Raw genomic sequence first — 27,229 nt, forward strand, 5'->3', positions numbered from 1 at the left:
GGTCAGGTTTATCCCTACATATTTTACGCTTGTATTGTAAATAGCATTTTAAATGTCCAGTGTCTGATTATTGCTCATATATAAAGCCGCTGTTTATATCTGTGTTGTCTGTGGATCACGCAACTGTGCCCACTCTCCCTAGTGTGCTCTAGTAGCTTATGTGTGGAATCTGCGGGTTTTTCTATGAGTAAGACAATTGGATTTTCTAATTTCATTGCAGATGCCTTCTGTGTATTCCTCTTGCCATATTGTACTTGCTGCAGCCTAGTACAGGTTTGAAAATAGATGTTCTTGCCTTGTTTCTGTTCCTCATGGGACGTGTTTATTTGAATCCAAGTTTGAATCTTTTTTTTCCTTATTATTTTTCAGTACTGGATATTTTTTAATTTTCTAGAAATATTTTTGTGAGTAGTTGTAGGATATAGTTATATTATTTGGGTCATACTTTTATTTCTATATTTTAAAAATGTTATGTATATATACATGTGTGTGCCTGTGTGTGTGCGTGTATGTGTGTGTATATATGTACAATGTGTTGAGGCACACATGCCATGGTGCACATTTGAGGTCAGACGCCACCTTTGTGGAGTCTGTTCTTTCCTTCCAACTTCACGGGCTCTGGAATCAAACTCAGATCATCAGGCCCTGAGGCAAGTGCTTTTCCTAGCTGAGCCATTTCCCTGACCCTGGGTCTTGCTTCTAAAGACAGATGAAAGTTAGGTATTTAAAATGTTTTAAAGTGTGGATCAGCAAACCCTGGCATATGAGCCAAATCTTATTTTCGTATGGTGTGGAAGTTAAAAACAGCTTTAAATTTTTTTAAATGGTAAAAAAATAATCAAAAGAATATTTTGTGACTTATAAAAATTATATGAGATTAAAAGTTCAGGGCTCATAAATTCAGTTTTATGGGAGCACGGCCATGCTCATTCACTTACACAATATCCATAGATACTTTCTCACTTACAATAGTAGACTTGAATGACTGCTTTAGGGACCATATGAACCACAAAGCCTCAAATACTTCCTCTGCGGCCCCCACGGAACATGTTTGCCTCTGGTCCAGAGGTAATTTATACACTGCTGAGCCCAGACCACTCTGGATAGTCTGCATGTGTTCTAGGAGGACTGAGGTCATCTGCTTGGTGGCTTTCCCCGGTTGGGTTTAGATCACAGTTCCTTCTACCTTTAAAGTGACACCAGCCAGGACTTGATGCAGATGCCTTGCAGCACCACAGGGCTCTCTCCGTGCAGCTCTCTTCACTCTCGCACTCCAACTGCTGCCCCGTAGGACTCAATTCAAGAGTCCCACTGGTTTCCCACCTGGGCTTTCCAGCTCCTCACCTTGATGGGATCATTCACAAGGCAGCAGGTTGGGCTCCTCTGTCTCCCTCTCCCAGAGATCTGGCCTTGTCAGCTGATGTATGTTTCTTGAAATAGTGGATTTGAATATTTTGCCTGTTGTCTCTGTTCCTTGTTCATCCAGGCCAGAAGGGAACCTGGTCCCTGTCAGTCCATCCTGACCAGAAACAGGAGTCTAATTCTATTTTGAACTCTCTTCACAATGAAATTACCGAGTAAACAAAACACTGGCTCTCCTTGTCTTTAATGTTGCATACCTCACCCATTACCGTGTCTGACGGGAAGTGAACAGATGAAAAGCACCCCAGCTTAGCTCACGGCACAGCTCACACAGGGCGCTGTGCTCTGCATGGCTTCTGGGAGGACTGCCTAGCCCTAAAACAAATGGGCCTCTCTGTCATTCCCATTTGCCAAGGAAAGCTGTTTTCTGTCCCTGAGAATGTGCTACACTGGGGGCTGCTCAGGTTTTCTACAAGTCCATGCCCTGTGCACTTCTTAAACTAGAGCATCTCCCCCTCTGAGATTCCCACCCCTTGCCACCTTGCTTGCCTCCAGGTCTTGGTTTTGGGACAGGTGGACTGGCCTGAGTTTTGGGTCACTTTATTTCCCTGCCCTTTCTTGCTGTCGTGGTTTGAAGTGCCAGGTCTCTTGTTGCGTTGTTAATATAGCAAGCTGTTTATCAAGCCAAACACAAACATGGAAGTAGTCTTTACCCCATATGCTTTGTAGTCTTTCCTGCGCTCCAGAAACCTCATGATGTTCTGTGGGTCTACTTCATTGCTGGGCCCTATTCTAGATAAAGAAGAATCTGAAAAAGCCATTTCTGATTGCATTTTGGCCTTTGTCTTCGGGGTTTTACTGCTGTGAACAGACACCATGACCAAGGCAACTCTTAAAAGGACAACATTTAATTGGGGCTGGCTTACAGGTTCAGAGGTTCAGTCTAGTGTGATCAAGGTAGGAACATGGCAGCATCTAGGCAGGCATGGTACAGGAGGAGCTGAGAGTTCTACATCTTCATCTGAAGGCTGCTAGCAGAATACTGACTTCCAGGCAGCTAGGACTAGGATATTAAAGCCCACACCCACAGTGACACACCTATTCCACCTATTCAACTACACCTCGTAATAGTGTCACTCCCTGGGCCAAACATATACAAACCATGACAGCCTTTCTGTACTTTAGTGTGGAGACAGAAGTACTCTGGAAATTATCCCCAAATTATTGCTAGATCATAGACTTGAGGACAGTGAATACCGTTCTTGCTAAACCTAGAAGCTAGGCCTTGTGACAGCCAGTTACCTAAGGTTAGCCCAATAATTAAGCAGTAGCTTGGGATACACATAGACCTTAGCAGAGGTAATTGTGGTGATGACAGGAAGTTTGCCTCCTGAGGATCAGGATAGAGCAGAGGAAGGAAACAGTGGTCAGTACAGGCTACTGTACCCAAGTCAGACTATAGGATGTGAAGTGTGCCTCCTCCCCAGCTCCCATCACCCCCTCCCCACCTCCTGCTGTCTTAGGAGTCTGTTGGTGGAGTTCCTAAGTCAGCATAGCTTGGTCTCCATTATTTTGTAGCTGTTCTTTCTAGCTTTGCGCATTTGCTACAGACTTCCTGGTCCCTCTGCTGGAATCTGACCTCAGGGTCCTGTGCACGCTGGGCAAGCGTTCTACAGCTGATTCCCATTTCTAGCCTCTTCCTTTTTGTTGTTAACATGGTGATGATCTTTTGCTATGGGAAATTTCAAATGTATTAGAGTAACTTGTATTCCTTTCCTTATCCTGCTTCAGTAATTATCTCCCCATACCTAGTTTGGTTTTATCTGTGTGTATCCAGATACCCACCTCTAGGATTGTGTATATGTATATATACATATGGCACACATTCCCATGTTTTTCACACATGTGAAGGTTAAAGGTCACTTTGGGTATCATTTTTCAGAAACTGCCTACCTTTTTGCTCCTACTGGGACCTGATGCCTGCCAGGTAGCTAGGCCGGCTAGTCAGCAAGACCCAGAGGACTCCTGTCTCTGCTACCCCAGTACGTGGATAATAAGCACATGCCATAACACCTAGCTTTCACTGTGGGCTCTCGGGACTGAACTCTGATCCTTATGCATATGCCCTGGGATTATTTTTATAGTGAACTCCAGACATTATGTCATTTTAATGGTGAATACTTGAGAATATTCTATCTAAATACTATAAAATATGTTTATAAAATATAAGGACATTTAAAAAGAAATGTTTATTTTTTTAAATTATGTATACATCTCTGTGTGTGTGTCTATGTGCACATGATAATCTAGATACCCATGGAGTCTAGAAGAGAGTGGCAGATCTGCTGGAGCTATAAGTGAATATAAGCTGCCCAGTGTGGGTGCTGGGAACTGAATTCCAGTCCTCTGTAAGAGCAGCCTGCGCTCTTAACCTCTGAGCCATCTCTCTGTGCTCAGGACTGGTTTTTAAAGACTACAATGCAATTACCACGCCTGCCAAATGAGAAATAATTCCTCAGTCCAATCAAACAGCCAGACAGTTTCCTATCTCTCTGTAGTATTTCCTCTAGACTCCTTGGTTCAGGGTATGAATGTAGGCCATCCATTGTCACTAATAGGTATATCTCTGAAGTGTTTTAACAGTATTAATGATCTTATTTCAAACTATTTTATTTTCCTGTGCACTTTCTTTGTTAAACAGGATTGTTTACTCTGTAGTTTCCCCTTAGCTAGTTCTTGCAGTGCATTTCCCATATGTTGTTCAGCATATTCTGTGACCTAGATATTTTCTGTAAATTGGTAGGATTTAGTGGCTTGCTTAGAATTGGGCTTGTTATTTTTGGCATAATACTTTCTGATGACTCTCCCTTTGTTTTTTATCTACCACCACCAAACTGTCCTCCCACAGTTGAGTGATTCTTATTTAGAGGATGGTTTTCCTGAATGTCTAAAATAGGAAGTATCTCCACACCTAATGGCTCCACGGGGACCCTCAGAAATGATCGTCTTAGTGCTCCCACAATAAATTAGCACACATATAGTGCATTACTCACATCGCTACAGTTTGAAGGGCAGAAGTTCAGTTTGGGTCTCCAGGGGCTCAGATCAAGGTGTCAGCTGGCTGCTTTCCTTTCTGGAGGTCCAAGGGCAGAATCTGTCCCATTGCCTTGTGCGGCTTCTAGAAGATCCCCATTTCCTTGACTCATAGCTCCGTCTTCAACGCCAGCAACTGCATCTCTTTAACCCTCTGTCATGGCTCCCTCTGACAGGCTGGGCAACCTCTGTTTCTCAGAGCTAATAGAATTGTATTGGGTCCACCTAGATTCCGCAGCCTCATCTCCTATCATACGCCTTCATCTTCACCACATCTGCAAGGTTGCCTTCTCCATGGAAAGTAGCATAGCTGCAGGTTCCAAGGATTAAAACCTGGACAGCTTGGATGTGTTGGTGTGTGTGTGTGTGTGTGTATGTGTCTGAGTGTATATGTATGCACATGCATGTGCATGTACATGCTTTCCTTTTTCCACGGTGATCCAGTCTTAAAATCTACACCGCTGTAAAGTTGAAGAACGACTCAGGGTCTGGTATGTTGCAAGCATCCCATTGTGACACAGCACCACGGCCTTCAGCCTTGGCCCGTGTGACAGAATGCGGTGGATTATGGAGAATGAGCTGTTACAATGTCCCACCTCTGCTGTTTGTAAGTCGATCGTCTGCAGTGAGTCCTGGCTTATTTTTGTTGGAAGCAGCCTTTTATTTTGATTATTACTAAATGGTGAAACCATTGCCTCTTAGAAATGTCTGTTTATAGCTCAGAGGAGCTTGGGTGATTGACATGATCATTTTGAGCTGCCCAGCAGCTTTGGCGTCTGGACTGTGGGATGACAGTTGATTATCCCAGAGTTACACAGTGAGGAGGTGCTCTAGTTGATGGCAATCACAGGACTAGGGGAGTTTCTCCTCTCCTTCCTGATATGCACTAGGGAGAACTTTAGGAGACGACGAACTTGGGAGAAAAGGTGAGCGTAGCTATTTTTTACTAACAATTTGTATTCCGACTGAATGAAAAACAGTGTCAGCACTTCAGTGTCTTTTCCTAGCTGACAGCCTTAGAGGCAGTTGCTTTCCGCTTTCATCCATTTTCCCATCATTTCACAGGGCACTGACCCTCAGTCCACCTATGGATTACTCCTTGGGTGCCTTTGGACTTTTGCTGTAGCATAGACGTCCCTCTGCAGTGCGAGTTTGATGATAGATTTATCTTGGAGGCCATCCAGGAGGCTGCTACTAAGGACCAAGAGGACCTCATTATAAAGTGATTTTGCTGTAAAATTGTGCCTTAGAGTGCTCCCTGGACACAGCAGGCTGTTTATAGCCTTTAAAAAGTACGCTGTGTCAAAAAGTGTCACCAAGAGGTCCTTGCCTCACACCTTAAGTTTAAATAAATTCCAGGCGAATCAAAGAGCTAAGTATAGTGATTTAATTCTGTAAAAAAGAGTGATACAAAACTGTAAGTAGATGCTGGCGAGCTCCGAGCGAGACTCTGTGCTTCTGCTTCCCTAGATAAGCCATTGCGTGACGCAGTCATTTCACAAATGCAAACGTGGAGCTGCATTTTAGTTCCTGTCAGTGACGCTGCTTCTTAGTGTGCCAGGGTAAACCCTCATGATAAAGCACCTCACTGGTGCTCGCTTTTCAGGCACCGAGGGAGGGGGGTGTAGGGAGGAGCCCCTGATCTGGGGTCCACTGAGCTTCAGAGGAACAGGTCTCGGATTAAGCTTTGAATACTGAAGGAGGCTGTAAGAGGAAGAGTAGGAGCTGGGTGTGTGGTGCAGTGGGAGAGCCTGTGCTTTGCATGAACCAACCTGGCTTCCTTTTTCAGGACCTGGACTCCAAAACAGAAACAGGCATCGCCTTCTTCCTGAGGGAGAGACACACACAAGGGAGAAGGCTGGGGCCAGGAAGTGTCTTAGTTACATTTTCTGTAGCTGTGATAAAAGCAACTTACCATGGCAAAAGCAACTGAAGAGAGAAGGGGTTTGCTCCACTTCACAGTTGGAGGGAAACTCCTGTGGCGCCTGAAGCACCTGGCTTCACCGTACTCACGGTGCTCACGGTGCTCACGGTGCTCACAGTGCTCACAGTGCTCACGGCCTCACCGTGCTCACCGCCTCACGGTGCTCACCATGCTCAGAGCCTCACGGCGCTCATGGCCTCATATTGCTCAGGGCCTCACGGTGCTCATGCCTCGTGGTGCTCATGCCTCATGGCCAAGGATCGTCCCTTCTTACACAGTCTGCGACCCAGGCCCACGTTAAGGGTGAGAGCCTCCAACTTTGCGTAAACTAAGCAAGGTAATCTTGTCTAGGCCTGACAGAGGCTTGTCTTCTAGATGATTCTAGAAGAATCTATGAGGTTGATAATCAGTTTTAAGCATTACACCTTATGCAGAGGAAAAAGAGCCAAGGGCTCCAGAAAAAGTTTCAGAGTAGTCAAAAGATACACCGAGAGGCAGTAAGTTGATTTCCAGCACAAGGGACATGTATTAGGGAAGAGTCTTGTAGAAGCATTATTGCTTAGCTGCATATGTTCTTATATATGTTTCCTAGACCTAGTAAGAGTGGGTAGATTGAAGTCTCAAAGATTTCTGTCAAGGCCTTGAGCTTATTTCCCATATACCACATAGTGCTCAGGAGCTTCAGGCCCCTCCCACTTCAGGTAGCCTTGTGCCAGAGAGAACCAACTTTATAAGATATCCTCTGACTCCAACACGTGTGTGCCTGTGTGCATGCGTGCCCAGTTACTATTGATTTATACATGTTCTGTTTGTATTATATACTAGAGGGTTAACTGTCACTGTAGCCAAATTTAATAAAATTTCTGTTTCATATTTGAGCAATGAATTTATCAGGAAATCATTTCAGTCTGTGGTGTTAAGTATTTAAATTGTTGTTCTAGTAACGCCACCAGTGCCACTCTTGTTATATGTTGGATAGTGTCAGTTGCCTGGAGAGATCTCCCTCTGCATGTGTGTATGTATATGTGTGTGTGTGTGTGTGTGTGTGTGTGTGTGTGTATACATATTTATATTAACTTGAAAGTGTTTTCCTTTGATTTTTAGTCAGTTGTTTTTCCTTTTCTTTCAGAACAGGACGCGGGTCTTGATGCCCTTTCCTCTATCATAAGTCGCCAAAAACAAATGGGCCAGGAAATTGGGAACGAACTGGATGAACAGAATGGTAAGACTGAGTGTGAGCTCCATCACATGTTCACTCCATCAGTTTCCATTATGCGGCACGGAGGGTCTGCAGTCAGTAGGCTACAGTGGTTTATTGCGCCTGTGGTGGTTTGTGGACAGTTTACATTGCAGTTTTCTTTTCTTTTTTTTTTTAATTTTTTATTATTATTAGGTATTTTCCTCATTTACATTTCCATTGCTATCCCAAAAGTCCCCTATACCCTCTCCCACCCCCCAATTCCCTACCCACCCACTCCCACTTTTTGGCCCTGGCGTTCCCCTGTACTGGGGGATATAAAGTTTGCAAGTCCAATGGGCCTCTCTTTCCAGTGATGGCCGGCTAGGCCATCTTTTGATACATAGGCAGCTAGAGTCAAGAGCTCCGGGGTACTGGTTAGTTCATAATGTTGTTCCACCTATAGGGTCGCAGATCCCTTTAGCTCCTTGGGTATTTTCTCTAGCTCCTCCATTGGGGGCCCTGTGATCCATTCAGTAGCTGACTGTGAGCATGCACTTCTGTGTTTGCTAGGCCCTGGCATAGTCTCACAAGAGACAGCTATATCTGGGTCCTTTCAGCAAAATCTTGCTAGTGTATGCAATGGTGTCAGCGTTTGGAAGCTGATCATGGGATGGATCTCTGGATATGGCAATCACTAAATGGTCCATCCTTTCGTCACACTTCCAAACTTTGTCTCTGTAACTCCTTCCATGGGTGTTTTGTTCCCAATTCTAAGAAGGGGCAAAGTGTCCACACTTTGGTCTTTGTTCTTCTTGAGTTTCATGTGTTTTGCAAATTGTAACTTATATCTTGGGTACGTTGCAGTTTTCTAATACTGTGTAAAGATATGTCACTAAAACCTCTCCAGCCTTCAGTGACTGCTTTAGTTAATTTTGGTTTTTATAACCCTGGTAGTCTTGATCTCATTATGCAGGTCAGGCTAGCTTTGAATTTGCATTGCTCTCTTCTATCTTTGCTTCCCAAGTGCTGGGATTACAGGCAGGTACTGACCGTAGCTGGCCCTACTATGTTGACAAATAACTTATGATCTATTTTTTCCAAGATCTATGTATTCTGTGAAAGTTGTGAAATTGCTCAGTGTTTGGTACCTTGATATAAATCGTAAGAAAGCTGTGTGGGGCCTCATCTCATCTCTGCTCCCAGTGGAAAGCTGTGTGGGGCCTCATCTCATATCTGCACTCAGTGGAGTTTGCTCGGCTTTCATCATAAATGACCAGGCTACAGGACAAAAAACAGTTTGAAGGTCAGACATGACAGAAAATTGACGCGACAGAAATTGTTTGAGAAGGAGGAACTCGTAGGCTGCCGTGGTCTGAAGCCTTAGGTCTTGGAGGCTTTTGTGCTTGGGTTGTGTAGGGAGTGAGAACCTGACCGAGAGTAGCAGCAGGAGCAGAGTGAGGTACATGCAGGAAACAACCCACGATGCTCTCACCCTGGGGGTCCAGTCAGAGAAACCGAGAGGCCTCAGTGGTTTGTGAGTGACGACTGTAAGTCCAGATTGGATGCATCCAACCAGAGATGCCAATGAGAGGGCCAAATGGAGACATTAAGTCTTCAGTAGTGGCTTAGAGAGAAGACAAGACAAGGAGTTGGAGACGCTACGGCGTAGATGTGATGCCCTGGCCCTCGTTATGTGCTGAGCACTCTTGTCCACAGCATGTTGTGTATTCTGCATGAGAACAGGAAGGTGATGTCACACTGCTAGGAATGATGCTCAGAGGTGCGGAGCGACCTCCGAATGCCATATCTTTTCTAAAATGTGGAACCGAACCTGCTTGTGATATGGCTCCTTTTCTGTTGTACCAGCTTCCTCAGCAAGGAAGACAGAGTAGGGAGGCAAAGGAACTGTGAAAGGTTCTGAAGTTTCAGATTTGGGGGCAGTGCCATAGTGGGGTGGCTTCCGAGGAAAGTTAGCATCATGTGTGGGTGTGGGTGAAGTCCTGTAGTAGATGGTGTCTCTCTCTGCAGGGAGGCTGCACTTGCCAAAAAACATACAACAGCCGCTCCCCTCCTTGATCCTGAGGAGGAATGTGGTCATTGTTCCCATGGTTTCAGTCCATTTCTCTATCATAAATAAACAAATCCAGCTGTTGAGCATCTGTCACACACAAATAGGCTCATAAGCAAATGGAAAACCCTCTGTCTCTACAGTCCTAAGGCGGCTTTCGAGAGCTTCACACTGAGGGGACAATGTGTTCCTTCTCCTGTTGGGCTATGAACAGGCCACTTATGGATTTGTGTTTGGTCCAGGCATTGCTCAGTCCCTTCACTGTGCGACAGTATTAGTAAGATAATAAGCTTTACTTTAAAAGCTGTGGCTATCTGCTGTTTATTTTTTTTATCTCAAGGAAATTTGCCTGTTTGGGGCAGAGGGGCTCTGACCTAAACTGATGAATATGTCTTCCTGTGGCGTATGCAGGCCACGGTGTCTGGGTACGTGACTGAGGACGAAAGAATCATGATTTTATGTGGGACTCACTACCTTCTCAGGTAAATTTGCCACATGTTTCCCAGCACAAGCAAGCATACCAGCATGCCGTTGTCTTTAGTCTAGTGGCTATCAGACTTTGCTGCAAATTAGAATTATTTGTGGAGCTTTAACACCCCTCAAAGCCTAGGCTGTGTCTGCATTAGCGCCTGACTGCTGTTACGATATTATCACAAAAGTAGAGGCTTAAAATAACACAGACACAGTGTCTTACGGTTCAGTAGCGTACAAGCCTGACTTGAGTCTTGCTGGGTGAAAACCAATATATCAACAAGAGATCAACATTCCTTTCTGATGGCTCCAGGGATGGATTGGTTTCCTTGCCTTTTCCAGCTTCTAGTGGCCACCCACATTCCTTGGCTTATGGTCTTCTTCCATGTTCCAGGCCAACAACAATACTGTATCCCCACTGCTTCTAGTGCTGCCTTCCCTTCCACATTTAAAGACCCCTGTGCTTACATTGCACCCACCCAGACAGCTGAGGAAACGCCCCTTAAGGCCAGCCTGTTGGAAGGCTCAGTTTCACCTGCAGCCTCGACGAGCCGTTCTGCTGTCTATCACAGAACTTTACACCAAGTAAACCTGAGTGTCGGGTGGAGAGCAGGTTGATGGCAGCAGGCTGCCACACCCATGCTGGCTGCACTGAGAGGATGGAGTTAGTGCTGCACTGTTATGCTGCCTCCCCTATCTATCCTCACGTGACTCCTGTGCAGAACCTTCAGTTCCATGTGTCACACAGAGGTTGTGGCCACCGACAGGTCTTTCCTCTCTGTATCACATAGTTTACCCCACATCTTTGCATCACCCCCCCTCCCCCAGCTTCACCTCCCCTCCCAATCATCATCCCACACTCAGATGGATGCGTGCGTTTCTAGATAAACGCAGAGTTCTTTTCCATGCACTGCCAACAGAAGCTGGGTTCCTCTGTGGTGACCTCCCAGGGAGCCAGCAGCTATTTACATGGGTGGTTTTCTGATGTGTGTTTTCTCCTCTGAGATAGAGCAGACTCAGCCATTTTCTCTCACAAGGACTGACAATTCTCAGGATAAAAACAATATAAAACCCACCCCGACAGGATTCCAGTCAGCCTCCATTTCTTTTGCTAAACTGAACTAAGGCTGGAGGTATCTCTAGGTGGATGAGGCCTGCAGCCCACTGTGATCTGGACTGTGACTCATGTGTGTCAGAGAAATCAGGGCCATGGGCAAAGGGATTTTGTTGTAAATATCTCTATATGACTTATGGAGCCACCGAATCGGTTTGATTTTCCTTGGAGAAGCAATAGGCTAGAATGATGACCAGCCAGACCATTTTGGACTAATAAAGGCACTGTACTTAGCACATAACCACAGAACCAAAGGATCAAATTATCTTCAATTTAGGAATTCCATTTTTATCCTTACCATAGAGGATAACCATCTGGCTCAAGCACAGTGACCAGGCCTAATAAAGGAAAGAGTAGCAGGGGAAGGGGGCATCCTAGTGATGGGCACCTGTAGGTCCCTGGTTTGTTGTATGTAGGGGATGGGAGAGCAGGGTGGCAGGGAAGGCCACTTGTCTTCCTAACACCAATTCCAGGGGCAAGGAAACCAGCGAGTCCTTCAGAGAGCTAGAAACATGACTGTTCATTGACGGACATGACGCTCTCCATAGACTCATAGACTTCAGTTGGTCAGTGCTTACTGATTGGTTAGAATTCCTGGCTGAATTTTCACTGTGAAAAGTGAGAATAAAACTGTGTAGTTAGTTACCTCCCCCAAACCCTGTAAGAAAGGCACAGCTCCATCACGGAAATGTTGCCTTATAGGGGCAAAAGGGACTTTACTGGGATTATGCAGGTAGACCCTAAATGCAGCTACAGGTATCCATATGAGAGAGAGAGAGAGAGGGAGAGGGAGAGGGAGAGAGGGGGGGGAGAGAGGGAGAAAGAGAGAGAGGGGGGGGGCAGAGCTGGGTGGGTAGCAGGCAGTAGGCCCTAATTTTCATGTCTGGTGCCACCAAAAGAAAAAGTGAGGCTACAGGTGAGAGGCAGGGGAGATTCGACATGTAATGTCTGAGATGAGATGGTATCTTCTAGCTCTGAGGAGAGCCGAAGGGGCTACAAAGAAAGGGATATAAGGAGGCTCTGTAAGCTGGGAAAGGCAGAAAATGGTCTCTCAAAACTCTGGAGGGAAATCTTGACTTTAAAACTGGTGAAACTGATTTCAGCCTCTGTCCCTACTACTGTTGGAGCAGCAGTGGGAAACAAATTTGCATAATCACCATGTCTTTTTGTTAGTTGCCACATAATTCCGATTAGTCACATTTACACGATAACATTCAAGTTTACCTGTAAGTCTGTACTGTCTGAGCCTTTGAGATGACTTCTTTCTTTAAAACAAGACAAAACTTTTTTTCAGATTGTTATTTCGAGTGTTTTGACTGCATGCATCTATGTGTATGTACTGCATGTGTGTCTTCTCTCACGGAGGTCAGACTGTGTGGTACTAGATTCCCAGGGTCTGGAGTTAAGGATGCTTATGAGCCAACATCTGGGTGCTGGGAACTGAACCGGGGTCCCCTGTGAGAGCAGTCAGTGCTCTTAACCCGAGTCGTCTCTCTAGCCCCTTAGTCTGATTTCTTTAAAGCATAATTTACAGGAGGAAGTTGTTCAGGTCAACTGTACCAGAAGTTCTGAGATCTCTTCAAGTGTTTCCTTATGCTTTGATTGTAGTTAGTCTTGTTCTGGTAAGGTGTATGAGGAGCGGAGCCTCTTCTGTCCTATCCAGTGTTAGAGTTTTTTAAAAATATATATACTTTGTGCTTATAATTGTATTTGCATAGACGTGTCACATGCAGGAGCCTGAAGAGAACAGAAGAGGCATTGGGACCTCTAGAACGGAGTTAGGGATGATTGTAAGCCATTGTGTAGGTGCTGGGAACTGAATCCAGGTTTTCTGGAAGAGCAGACAGTGCTCTTAACCACTGAGTCATGTCCCCAGCCTGAGTGTTAGATTCTTCCAAAGTGTGTCAGTCAAGTTTCTTTATGGTCACCTGTAGAGAAGCAGCTCCCGTCCTCCTAAGCTATGTATTTCTCCTGTTGTGCTAGAGAGAAAACGTATGAGTGTTTGAAACTAGAGATTTCATACAGTGTGAAACTTCCCTATCCTGTTAGCCTGGATAAGCAGCAGAAGAAAAGCCAACTGATGGAAGAAAAAGCTTGGGCTGATAGGGTGGGTCAGAAGGCAAGGCGCTTGCTCGAAGACCAGAAACAACCTTCTCTTAGTCCCTGGGTCCCACAAGGTGGCAGGAGAGAACTGACTTTAGCAAGTGTCCTTTGACCTCCACACATGTGCCCTGATGTGTGCAGGGTTTTACGTATATTTATTTGATTTGGCTTATTAATTATGTTCTCATGTCATATGACTTTCTGAAATGTGAAGTGTTATCCTCTGAGAGACAAAAATGAAATGAAATGTCCTTCAGTGTTTCTGAATAGCAACGTCCTGTTGGAGTCTATCAAGTCTTCTTTATAAAGTTTGAGGGAAGGTTTCTCTCTCTCTCTCTCTCTCTCTCACACACACACACACACAAAACACGAGCTTTGTTGGGTATCTCTGTCATTGGTACCTTTTACTTTATGCTCTCAGCTAACAGTATCACTCCAGACTTGACTTTGGTTGCCATTACCTAGTAACTAGCTCTCCAACTTTGGGGTTTAGGACCCTTTATGTTCTTAAAAATTATTGTGAAATCCTGAAAGGTGTTTTTTTTTTTCCTATTTCTTTTGCTACTGCATTTAAAATTATGAGATATTTAAAAATTATTAAGTTTACACATAAAAAATGTAAATTTAATAAATATAAGTTTAAAATTAATAAGCATATCTGTTGATATAAGCAAACTTATGGAAAGTATCTGTTTTTCAAAGACGTTTGTGGAATCAACTCACCTTATAGTTTTATAGATGTTTGTGTTTGGAGTGGTGAAGCTAGCTGGATTCTTGTATGTGTTTCTGAATTTGGCTCATTGTAATGCATCATTTTGAATGTTGTAAATGAAATACATTTCATGTAGAAATGTAGTTGGAAAAAAAGCATTTTAAAAATCTTTGCAAATAAAGTTTTTGCTTTTCTATATGACAGCAAAACATAACATTTAGTTTCTGGAAGGTTTGCCACATGCAGTTCTCCTGGCTTGGTGAAGCAGACCGTGCTGGACACTATACTAGGAAATAAGAGAGCTCTGGGCCATTTGCCCCTATAATTACGTGCTCTGCCCTAAAAGTGACAAGTCAGCTTGTTCCCTGCCTCACTGGCTACACTGATCAGCTGCTCCATGCAGCCATGGTGAAGTATAACCCACCATATATCACAGCAGGTATACTTCATAGTGTCGAGACTCTCAGACTTAGAGTGAGGTAGCCAGGCTTTAGTGTCTGTTTTCATGTATCAAGAGAATTCCTAGGACCTATTTCACTGTGTTAAGAACATGAAGCAGCCCCATCTGGGGATCCATCCCATATGCAGACACCAAACCCAGCCACTATTGCTGATGCTAAGAAGTGCTTGCAGACAGAAGCCTGGTACAGCTGTCTCCTGAGAGGCTCTGCCAGATTCTGACCAATACAGATACAGATGCTCACAGCCAACCATCGGACTAAGCACAAGGACCCCAGTGGAGAAGTTAGGGGAAGGACTGAAGGAGCTGAAGGGGCCTTATCTGGCATCAGTGGGAGGGGAGGCCCTTAGTCCCATGAAGGCTCAATGCCCCAGTGTAGAGGAATGCTAGGGCAGGGAGGTGGGTAGGGGAGCACCCTCATAGTAGTAGGATAAGGGGGGTGGGAATAGGGGTTTGCAGAGGGGAAACCAGGAAAAGGGGTTACATTTGAAATATAAACAAATATATCCAATTAAAAAAAAAAAAAAAAAAAGAACATGAAGCAGGTTAGTGCGTGGGACCCACATTGGAAGCAGCCTACAGTGAGCCTCTACTGTTTCTTGCCTTCAGAGGTCTTTGGTTAAAAAAAAAGCAACAGACTAAGTGAATAGGTGACCTCCCCACTCACTTTTCTAAAGACTGTCATACCACTCGGCCTCCTGAGTAATTGGCACTGCAGGTACAGGCTACCATGCCAGTGAGGAAGGTACTGCTGTCCTCTGTTGATAAGTAAAACGACTGCAGGGTGGTGGTGCTGCACACCTTTAATCCCAAGCACTCAGGAGGCAGAGACAGGTGGATCTCTGAGTCCAAGGGCAGTCAGGGCTACACAGAGAAACCCTGTCTGGAAATACAAAACAAAACAACAACAACAAACGAATAACAACAGTCTTAGCTCAGCATCTAAAGTGGCTTTAATTAATGATTCTGTGACAGGGGCGGAGCATTCTGGTTGAAGAACTGGGCTATATCGTGGACAAGCAGCCTTTGTGGATAGAGAACAGGAGTGAGGCCCGAGCTATTGTGTGGCTTGCCTTGTTTGAGATAGGTGTCTGCTTAGAGTGACTGAAGCTCAGCCCCCGTGACTGAACACCTGTGCCCTGTGCTTTCTCTTACATCCACTTTGCTTGAGCAGTCGACTGTGTTGGATTGGTCCCTTGTTCAAATCAATGGCTTTCTGTAAATTGTATTTCACATATAGAACTGTGAGGTGAAACAGTTTCTAAAACAGTCCTTCAATTCTTAGCTGGGTTTGGAAACAACCAAGGGATTCTAATCCTTGCCAGTGGTGTCTAGAAGCCTCCTGGTCCTGAGATAACTCAGCCTGATGGGGACAGGGACCTCAGCGGCAAGTGTGTACACACCCATGCAGGGGCGGGCATGAATGAGGCTGGGCTTCCTATGCCTGTGAGCAGATGGAAGCCGGCCTTCCAGATAAGTCCAGAAGTTAGGAAATGGCAGGTTTATGGGAATACTAATTTCTTCCGTCCCCTCCCAAGAATGGGATACTCAGACCACCCACCTTGGTCCACAACATTTTTAACATGCATACCTAAGTTTGTATTTTTTTTTCTTTTTCTTTCAAATAAGTATCTCTGGATAAATCAAGTTTAGACATTTTCAGCTTCACTTCAGAGTCCTCATTTTTCATACTGTTTTCAACAGAAGCCCCACTTTATCTGGGCCAGCATTTTATGTGGATTTATCGTCATCCATGCCTCTTCTAATTGGTGTGTGTGTGTGTGTGTCTGTCTGTCTGTCTGTCTGTCTGTCTGTGTCTACCATCACTGTGTTGGGGGGGTGCTATGATTTTCACCATTAAAAAGCTTTAATGTTTATGGTTGCTTTTTTTCCACGGAAGTGTGGTTTTTTTTTTTTTGCTTGTGAGATCTTTTGAAAACCTTTGAATGGTACTAACTTATTTTTCTTCTCTTCCTTGTATCCTTCCTGCTTTTTCTTGGCAAGTTTTGGGTTGTTCATCTCAGAGTTTTTCTTTCATGCTGTTGTGGGCTGAATTATGCCTTGCCCCATTCACATGTCGGTGTTCTGACAGCCTACCCCTAAGAATGTAACTGTATTTGGAAAGAGCTTTTTAAAGGGGTAATTAAGTTAGAATGAGGTCAGTCGGCTGGGCCCTAATCCAGTGTGACTAGTGTCCTTTGTAAGGTGAAGAAACTGGAACAAGACACATATGGAGGGGGACCCTGGGAAGACACGAGGGAGACACACCATAGAGGGCCTTAGAAGCCAGTCTTGTGATGACAACTTGATCTCTGGCTGCAGTCTCTGGTCTCCTGAGAAAGGAAGGTTGTTTTAGGCATGCAGTTTGTAATGAGCTCAATCTCTGCTGCTATGATTTTCCTTACATCTCTACTAATGTTTTTTTAAAATATTTGTTTGTTTATTTATTTATTATATGTAAGTACACTGTAGCTGTCCTCAGACACTCCAGAAGAGAGAGTCAGATCTCGTTATGGATGGTTGTGAGCCACCATGTGGTTGCTGGGATTTGAACTCCTGACCTTCGGAAGAACAGTCGGGTGCTCTTACCTGCTGAGCCATCTCACCAGCCCTCTGCTAATGTTTTATCAGCACTTTAGGTTTATGAATGGAGGACCATGTTGACACATATAGCCAGCTTTTTAAATGGTGGCAGATCGGGTTACCCAGAGGGCTTCTTTCTTGCCTGGGACAATGTGCCATGAATCTACAAGTACTTAGGTTCTACCCGGGCATGCTTCTCATGGGCTAAGTAAGAAGAACACGCAAGCAGAGTCAGGGCCCTAGAAGTGATGGCATTAGAACGTTAACCTAGGGGGAAAATGCTGGGAACTTTCACCTAGGGTGACATGGCTTCTTCATTGACCTCTTATTACCCTGTAGCTAGCTCAGAGCCTCTGACTCATTTCCTTGCCTGAACACCAGCTCCCAAGGGCCTTCCATTCACAGCAGTCCTTCCTCTCCAGAGAGAGCTGGCCAAGGGTTGCAGCTGGGGGTAAACCCTGGAGGCTGCAGCCCACACAGGGCAGGGCTCAGGGTAGTTGGGCCCAGCTGCTCCATAGAGAACTCTGCACACAGGCCTGATTCCTGCCTCACAGTCACTCTCTGTGTAGAACATTCTGTGGCTGCCAGTAGCCATTGACTCCAAGCCTGGCGGGTCTCCAGTGCTCTCTAGTTGGGAAGAAAGAGCTTCTCTCTATAGCTATGTGTGTGTGTGTGTGTGTGTGTGTGTGTGTGTATGTGTGTGTGTGTGTGTGTGTGTGTGTGCGCGCGCACGCGTGCATGTTTGTTTCAAGTTGGAGTTTCCCTCCGTTGTGGTTTGTCCATACAGCCCAGGTCTCGTCTTTGAACAAGTGAGTCTTCTGAAGGACTTGTTCATTGATAGCTCTCCTCTGTGTCTCTGTGTCTGCCATTCTTAGAGAAAAAGGATCATCTCTGCAGCGTGGTTGTGCTCTCTGGAAGGAAGGAGGCAACACGCTGAACTCTACTGTCTACAACTCAAAGGCATGTTTTTATGAATTAACAGGAGCTATATAAAGTATTTTACCAAAGTGGCTGGGTCTCTGGAAGCTTTGCTAGAACAGATGTTTCATTTGGAGTCCGTGGAAGTTGTTTGCTTGGCTTCCTATGAGTGGCACCCCACCTTATCACCTGCTACCTTCATGGCTGAATTTCCCTAAAGTAATACAATTAGGGAGATGAGGAAAGGTAATCCTGTTCCTTGTATTCGTAGTTTTAGGTACTTGAGGGTGGACAGTCTTTGTCTATAGACAGAGGCTTGTTAACAGAGTAGGAACGAATGGGGGAACAGGAAAGACAGTCTGTCATTCTAACTACTGTCTGACTCTCCCTGGGCATCCAGCAGTTCCTGATGCTCCACAGGTCTATAGACTCAGTGTCCCCAGACCATCCCAGTGTAGATACAGCTATTAAGTCCTAGATGTCCCTAGGCACTTCTATCTGCTTGGCTACAAATTCCCGTGACTCTTCTTCTGAATTGGGTACTTTATGAGAACATTCACAGAGCTCAGGAAGGTGCCGTGCTTATAGGGTTTTATTGTAGTAGTTGCCACTCTGGAAGAGCCAAGTAGTGTAGTGAATGTGGCAAGGTGTCGGGGAGGAGGTGCAGAGTCTCCATGCCCTTTCCACGTGTGCCGTGCTCAGAGCACATCCATGTGTTCCCTGCCCTCAAAGCTGTCAGGACCTTGCTGGTGGGTTTTCGTGGAGGCTTCAGTACTTGATTGATCATTGGCCATGGTACAACCAGCCTCCTTCGCCACCACTGAAGGTGAGCTTGGGCCTGAAACTTTCAGTGCTCTAATCATGCATAGAGCTAGTCCTCCTCTCAAATTACTTAAAGGTCTCCTAGGAATCATCTCCTTGCCACAAATCTAAAAGCATTTCTTAAAGATAACAAAAACTACTCTTATCAGGGAATTCCAAGGTTTTTGATGTTCTTGCTAAGAACTAGGGGGTAAAGATGAGAAATATACTTTTATTATTATTATTATTACAGCACAGCTAGGAGCCAGTGTCTGTGAGTCTGCTGAGTATGCAGAAATGATTGCTTGGCATGGGTGTGGTACTTGTCACATGGCTTTGCTGCTGCTAGCTTTAGTTTTGATGATGAGCTGAGACCATTGAGCCACAAGGACTTTGCCTTTTCTAGACTATGCCTTCTTCATTTCTTTCTGGGCCCATAGTTGGTTTATGTCTTGGGACAGCTCGGGTAGGTGACTCATCGGCCTTCCTTTCCCATGGGCTTCCCCACAGTTCCTACTTGATCTCTGAAAAGGAGGAGGCAGCCACAGTCCCTCCTACTGTAGCAGCTGAACCAAAGAATGCACCTCAGCACAGCACAGCACAGCACAGCACAGCACAGCACAGCACAGCAAGCAGAAAGGATCCAGTAGCATCACAGATGCAAAGAGTAGGTCTCCCTGAGCTCCGCTCCTGCCGCTCTGCACAGTGGTTTTCTTCCTCAGTGCCTTTGTAGGAAGAAGGGAGGGCTAAAGCTGAGTTGGAGCCTCCCCAAGTTTGTAGCCCCCACGTCTGTGTAGGTGACACTTTTACAATCTTGAGTGATTGTAAGGCGACACAGAATTTGAGTCATTCCTGACATGTTCTAAGGTCAGACATGGCAACGAGCTGCATTTTTCTTTCCTCTTTCCTCCAAAGATGCCCGAAGGTTGGAGGTTCTGGCCCTGGGTCCTGTTGCAAGGTTTTGTGATGACTAACAGTCATTGCCAACTTAGCAGGATCCAGAATCACAGAATCTAGAAGATGATCTCTGGATGTGATTGGGAGCTTTTAGGTGAAGTTGATTTGGGTGGGTAGACCTAAATGCCTTGTTTTTCTTTTGAAATACAAAGAAAATAGAAGCACTGTAATGAGTTGCTTTGGGGACAAAATACTGTAACTTGCATGATGAGATCTGGACATAGAGGTCACATGGTTCCCTTAGGAACCTGGTCTAGTGCTTACTAAGTCAGCGTTTGCCCACAAACAATGAGCATGCACTGGGTATGCTCATGGTTATTAGTTATCACATGAGAGGATACAAAACAGAATCAGCCAAGGGCCGGGCTCAGAAGTAAAGTCCAAGGGCACCCAGGGCAACCTTCCAAGGACATTGAGCCAGTAAAGTCACACAGGATATGCTTAATCCCACCGAAATGAGTTCTGACAGCGTGTATGAGATGTTACTAATCAGGGAATCGCATTAGAGGTGATCGCCCAGGCTTTATTCAAGGCATCTACTACATAGGCGTGTTACCTCCTCCCTGGCGGGTATCCAAATTCCAGAGAACCAGAAGGAAAGCAGGTGTTCAGCATAAGCCACATTGTCTGTGCAGCCCAGACACCTTGGGCCGCACTTATCAGTTAACAGTTCACCCCTCCCCACATCCAAGTTCCAAGGTACCTGCCAAGGACCAACCACAGAAGGGCACAGAGGCCCACTGCATGTCCGCTTTACTTGCGTTTACAGTGATGGGATTAAAGGCATGCACCACCACCACCACCACCTGGCAAGACATTTTATCTTGTCTAACCATCTCAGGCAGTCATTTGGAAACAGAATTGGCATCACTGGAGAATAGTTCTGTTTTTTGTGTACCGAGAATTTGTTCTCTCTGCACCTGCTTCATTCCTGTCATTACAGGGATGCACATTCCCTGTGTCCCCATCAGTGGGGTAAGCGGAAAAGCTTCTCGTTTAGCCATCTTGATTGGTTGCCCCATTACCTTTGGAAATCACATTTCCTTATCTCAGCACTGAGGGCAAATAGAGTAGGATAAGTAATGGTCCCCAGAAGGTTGTTGAGGAGAAAACGAGGTGGTGCTTAACACAGTGCATGCACACAGCAAGTGCTTAATAAATGCTCACTTTTACTGATGGCATGATATCTCTTGTTTCATGTTCAGTTAGGCTGAGATTTTATTTGTCACCGGGCATTGGGCCATGCTGATGTTCTTCTGGTTGCCCCTGTCAGGCTGGAGGTGTGTTGCACCAAGATCTTGCCACGTCTATCACTGGAAACAGTGTGGGGTTTTAATATCAGTTATACCTCTGAGGGTAAAATGTCCACTTCCTCCGATCCTCCCAGTCATACAGAGCACCTGAAGAGCTAGCGTGTGTCTCTCCATGCTGCTACCCCTTCAACTCTCATGTCTTCTCACCAGCCTAAGTGCCCTTTGTCCTGGAAGTATACACGGAATATCTCTTATCTCAAATGCTTAAGATAAGTATGTTTTAATTTGAGAGTATTGACATTACACAACCGGAGATCTTGAGGTTGCAAACCTAGTCTAAACACAAAACTTACTTGAATTTTCTGTGCACCTTGTCTGTGTATCCTGAAAGTAATTTTATGCAATATTTTTGTGTACCTGTATTTTTAAGTTTTTATCTATTTGTATATATATTTTTTGCAGGTACAGGGAACTTTAATGGCATTCAAGAGAGTAGGGCTCCCCTTGGGGGGGTGTGGAATGGAGCCTGTGAGGGGAGCCTCTCAGTGATGGGGGCTGAGCTGGGACAGAGATTCCAGCAGCTGAGGGCCACTCTCTTCCTCTCTGTCCTTGCTGGGGTGGGTGGTCCAGGGTTTCTTACTCCTTGGAAGTTCTGTAGGCCATGAGGTCCTCTACCCTGCCTCTGTAGCCTTCTTCTTTGTCATGCTAAGAAGTGAGCTTTACAAAGTTGTTGAGAGCAATGTTAGCCCCAATGTCAAAACTGGAAGAGTGGGCATCCCTGTTAAAGTGGCAGGGGACAGTCTGGTCCTCAGTGTAGCACAGGGTTCTCCTTAGTGGGCCCTCCAATACCTGATTCACCACCTTCTTGCTATCATAGTACTTGGCAGCTTTCTCCAGGTACAATGTCAGGTTCATGACTGACACACTGGGGGGGGGGGGCGGGTAGGAACATGGAAGGCCATGCTAATGAGCTTCCCATTCAGCTCTGGGATGGCCTTGCACACACACAGCCTTGGCAGTGCCAGTAGATACAGGGATGGCATTCAGCCCCACGTGTATCATGCCACAGCTTTCTAGTGGGACATTCACCGTCTTCTGGGTGGTAGTGATAGCATGGCCTGTGGTCATGAGTCCTTCACAGTGCTAGAGTTATCATGGATGACCTTAGTAGAGGGGCAGGGTGTGGTACTAAGCAGTTGGAGGTGCCATAGGCATTGCTGACACTTTTAAATGACTTGTCATACTATTCCTGGTTCACACCTGTCATGAGGCATCAGCAAAAGGGACAGAGATGATGACTCTTTTGGCTGTACCCCTCATATGACCCCTGGCCACCAGCATGACTCATCTGATGTTGGTGGGATCTCATTCCTGGCAATGTGTATGTAAGGGTGCACATGCCACAGTATGCATATGGAGGTTAGAGGAGAACGTTCAGGAATCAGCCTTGCTGTCCTTGCACTAGGTGAGCCCCTGGAGACTAAGCTCAAGTTTGGTGGAAGCACCTTTATCCACCGAGCCATGGCACTGGCCAGCACCTGAGTTTTGACCTAAGGTCAGGGGTGGAATTTTCTACTTTAAAAAAGCCAGCACTTAGAAAGCTTTGGATTGAGGGGCATTTGGATTTTATATTTCTGCTTAGGAATGTTCGATTTACCATACTTAATGTATCTTCCAAGGCGACTAAGGAGTTCAGTCCACCCTTTGGAAGTCGATGCCTCCCTGTTTTCCAAGGTCTTCTTGAACAGCCAGAATCTTTTTATGTTTGCATGTTTCCTCTACCCAGCTTTCGGCTTTTTACCTCTTAATGAGTCCTAGGGCATAAGAAGGGAAAAGAATGCCGGATGTACAGTGGTAAAGAGCAAGATTTTGGAATCGGATAGGCCCGCCCCGCCCATTCCCCAGCTGCGTGACTGAAGAGCGACAGGCTTAATCTTCCCAGGCGCTGCTCCCTTCCTTCCCTGAGAGAGGGGATGACGATCCCTGCCTCATGGGCTGAGAGCATCAAAGCAGACACACTCATGAAGATGCAGGCTTGGTGTGTCGGCTGCCCCTGTCAGTCCTGGGGGTCCCAGATACGATGGGGTGCTGTCGGGTTCTCAGACTCCGTGATGACAGGCGTGCTGCTGGAAGAAATGTTTGAACTGGCCTCTTTAAAGTTCAGTCTCTCCAGGTGATCCTGCACACCTGTGACATGGCTGATCTCAGGGTATAAATTTCCCGAGCACACAAAATTTCCTTGTCACCACGCACAGCTCATTCCTGATATTAGTCACTGAACTTGGAGCCTTCTGGTTTTGATTGGCTAGTCAGGGTTCACTGAGGCAAATTCTTTCCTGCGATCTCTCCATATGTTCAGGAAGGGGAGTGTCTGTGAGCTGCACAGCAGCAGTGTGCACCCGAGGCCAGGAGCCAGCAGTGTGTTGCCATTTTCAGTGAGTCCCAGTGGGCAGCTGGGCAGGGTGATTAATATTTTAGTATCTTTGTTCTTTCTGTCCGGTTATAACACCGAAGCTGTTTAAATCATGCTGAAAACAACAAGCCTGGCATTTCTCTGCTCTGAGCTCCCCCTCTTCCCCGACTCAAGTCAGAATCCTCAGCCTATGACCAAGGAAGTGTTTTGGGTAAGAAAGGATGGGAAAAGATGGACGACTCAGGGGAACAGGATGGTTCTCAGTAGCTTCATGTTGGAGAATGTATTCAAACCGAAGCCTTGAAGGCACGCCGGAAAGTGTTTGTGTAAGAGGGCCGCTTCTCATCAGAAGGCACTTCGTGTTTGGTGGCTGCTCCCAGGTCTGCTTCCTGAGCTCGGTTTGAACATTTATTATGTGCCTGCTTCTGACACTCTTCATTTGGGACACACACTTGAGATCTCTCAGCACATGCAGTCCTCCAGGAACCTCAGGGTTTAAGTATAACTTAGTGGAAGCCAGAGAGCAGAGAGCGTGGCTTGATTTCCTAATTCCTTTCCGTTCTCTCCTCTGGTTGGCCAGCAGTCATTTATTCAGCCTCCTCTGCATGAGGCTGTGAGCTAAGATTGAGATCTAAGGGTTGAACGTTATGGTTGATTTATAATCTGGATGTGCCTTAAACATTTGTCTTGCGTGGCAGCTTTTTAAAAATAAGTCTAACTGGATGGCATAATTAAAGATCATAATTTGAATACCTCAGAACCTTTAGATATTATGTTTTAAGATTTTTTTTTTATGTATGTAAGAATACTGTTGCTGTCTTCAGACACACCAGACCAGGGCATTGGATCTCATTACACATGGTTGTGAGCCACCATGTGGTTGCTGGGAATTGAACTCAGGACCTCTGGAAGTGCTCTTAACCACTGAGCCATCTCTCCAGCCCTGTAGAAGTCTTAAAAAAACAAACAAACAAACAAAAAAACCCTAACTACCTTTTGTTGACAGACGTCTTTCTGCAGTTGCTGACCTTTAACAATAAGACTTAGACAATAGAATATATTTTGTAACTGTCTCAAAGCAGAATATTTCAACCTTATGATAAATAAAATCATTGAATTTGAATCAGCAAAGAGAAATTAGATTAATTGGGAAGAAAAACTTAATACAAAAGAAAACATATGAAATAGATTGCCTGGAACCTTACTTCTATGGTAGGAAGACAAAGCCCCCATGACCGTTGTTCTTAGTAACAGGAGGTGAAGGATTTGATCATGACAGCTCCTTACACATCAGTGCCTGCCCCATTTGACAGGTGAGAAAACAGACTTCGAGACTTGAGACTTGCGTAGGCACACATGGCTAATAAATGGCCCTGCTCCAGCAGGAGATTGTTTATTTACTTCTTGGTGCAGCCATCTATTTCTCTAAGTAGATCTCTGCCTGTAGGCTGAGTGGATTCTTTGAACATTACAAGGCTATGTCCCCATCTGGCACCTTGGCAGTATGACCAGCCCCTTAGCTTCTAGATGGCTCTCTGCATATCTCAGCTTATCCCTGCCCAAATGCAAGGGAGTCTAGAATAAGTCCCCAGCAGCTCCTTCCCATATTCTCCATTAGGACATGATCTTTACCCCTGGAGTTGTTTGTTTGTTGGGTGTTTTACCAGCTCCTGTGCCTTGTCCTAATGGAAATTCTTGAAAAGAGAAAAGGTCATGTTTTTTGTTTCCTCATAGACTTTGTGCCTCCATGTGTAAGCCAACTTTCTACCACTGATGGTATACCCGAGAGCATCAGCTTACAAAGAGAAAAGCCTTATTTAGACTCCTAGTTTTAGAGGTGCCAAGCCATAGTCAACTGGGCTTTGTTGCTTCAGGTCTGTGGTGAGACTGTATTTCACGGCACGAGCACATGGCAGAATGAATGAACCTGTCCCTTGATGAGTCAAGAATCAGTGAGAAAGAAGAGAGAAACTAGGTCCCCACAGTTCCTTTCAGAGGTGTACTGTCATTGGCTTCAATCCTCAAAGCTACCTGGGAACAGGACCTTCACACGCTGAACTTGGGGGACAGTTGACCAAACCATTTCAGATTTGCTAGCTGCTGCATTGTCTCCATTGGCTCCCTCTGGGGCTCCCTGCAGACGCCTCTCAGCATCTGGTTTCTTTACATAAAGACTTTATAGTAGGCTCCCTGTATGGCTAAGCCAGACACCTCTCTGTGCAATCTCTATGGAAGCAGCCACTGCGTTATGTTTCCTCAGGTCTGTAGTCCACCCGGTTCAGTGGGCACTGTAGATCCATACTTTGTCCTTGCACTGACCTTTAGGATTTCTCCGATGCTATCAGAGAACACAAATTTATGTCTTCTTGACACTGATTTGGTTTCTGTCTCTACCTCCCAATGGAATAATGTAGTAATAATTTCCTAAGACAATCCAGTCAGAATCTAGGGACGGTGCTAGATGTAGGGTGAAGATGTCCTTGGGAAAAGCCCTATGTGATTCTGATACACAGGCCTCCCACCCCACCTACAGAAATTGCCCTGTGCAGTGCCTCCATCCCCACAGTGGCCCCATGTGGCACTGTGCACATCAGCTTGTATTTTGAGTTGGGGGTCATTGCTTCTATCCATCAAAGAATGTAGCATATTTTCAGGAGCAGTGTTTATGTTGAAAAAGGTACTACACACTTTGAACAACTCTCATTTCAATTGGGAAGATTGTTGCTTATAAAAAAATAATTTTAAGACTTAGAGATTAGTGCTGTCATCAAGATTGGAATGCTGTGGAAAGGCCACATGCCCCTCAAAAGCAGGGATGGGCAATATTTTTCTTCACTAGGCTGTTAAGTCATAGAAAATGATAAACCACAGTTGATGACCAACTTAACGATTTTGATGATGGTAAATTAACTTAATCTTCACATTGACCTAATAAACTTGGTACTGTTATTAATAGTTAGGGAGAGTGAAGCTGAGGGCAGTTAAGTAATTATGTCCTGTCGAATCTGGATTTGACCCAAGATCCATTTGCTGACAAAGTATGTTTTATTTTTAGATTTATTTTTATATGTGACCTCTGTGTGTGTGTGTGTGTGTGTGTGTGTGTGTGTGTGTGTGTGTATGTGCTTGTCTGTCTGTCTATGTCTGCATGTTACCTCTGCAGGTACTTATGGGGGCAGAAGGAGGGCGTCAGATGTCTTAGAGCTACAGTTGTAGCCCAACATGGGTGCTAGGAACTGAACTCCAATCATCTGAGAGCAACAAGTGCTTTTAACTGCTGGGCTGTCATCTCTCTAGCCCTGGAAGATGGGGGGGGGAGAGAGAAATAGAGAGAGAGAGAGAGAGAGAGAGAGGGAGCAAGTGTATGCATATGGTGGCTAAAGGGTGAGCTCAGGTTCTTTCCTCAACACCTCTGCTTTTCCATTCTGCATCATGCAGTAAGGCAGGTCTCTTGATTGATACTCAGGGCTCACCAATTCAACTAGTCTAGCCAGCTTACTACTGGGAATTCTTGTCTCTGTCTCCTGATTGCAGGCAGGATGCTTACACTCACCCAGCATTTATATGGGTGCTAGAGATCTCATCTCAGGTCCATATGTTTGCATGGCAAATGTTTTACCCACTGGGCCATCTCCCCAGCTTCAAGCATTAGACAGAATTACTTCATCAATACTTATTGTAAATGTGACAAGACAGTGCCCCCCCCGTCTCTGTCTCTGTCTCTGTCTCTGTCTCTCTCTCTCTCTCTCTCTCTCTCTCTCTCTCTGTTCTTTTGTAAAAGGGTCTCATGTAGTTCAGGCTGGCCTGGAACTCAATT

At 45.4% G+C, this 27,229-nt stretch overlaps 1 protein-coding gene across 3 annotated transcripts in view; it reads left to right on the top strand.

Moving 5' to 3' along the window:
- Window positions 1-27,229, top strand: part of Stx8 (syntaxin 8) — a 240,738-nt gene that overhangs the window by 46,987 nt on the left and 166,522 nt on the right. For all 3 annotated transcript variants that reach the window (NM_018768.3, NM_001361351.1, NM_001361350.1), the window contains one exon: window positions 7,509-7,601. In NM_018768.3, the coding sequence (NP_061238.1) occupies window positions 7,509-7,601 (93 nt within the window). The remainder of the gene's footprint in view (window positions 1-7,508; window positions 7,602-27,229) is intronic.

This window comes from Mus musculus, chromosome 11 (assembly GCF_000001635.26).
Source record: "Mus musculus strain C57BL/6J chromosome 11, GRCm38.p6 C57BL/6J".
Lineage (NCBI taxonomy): Eukaryota > Metazoa > Chordata > Mammalia > Rodentia > Muridae > Mus > Mus musculus.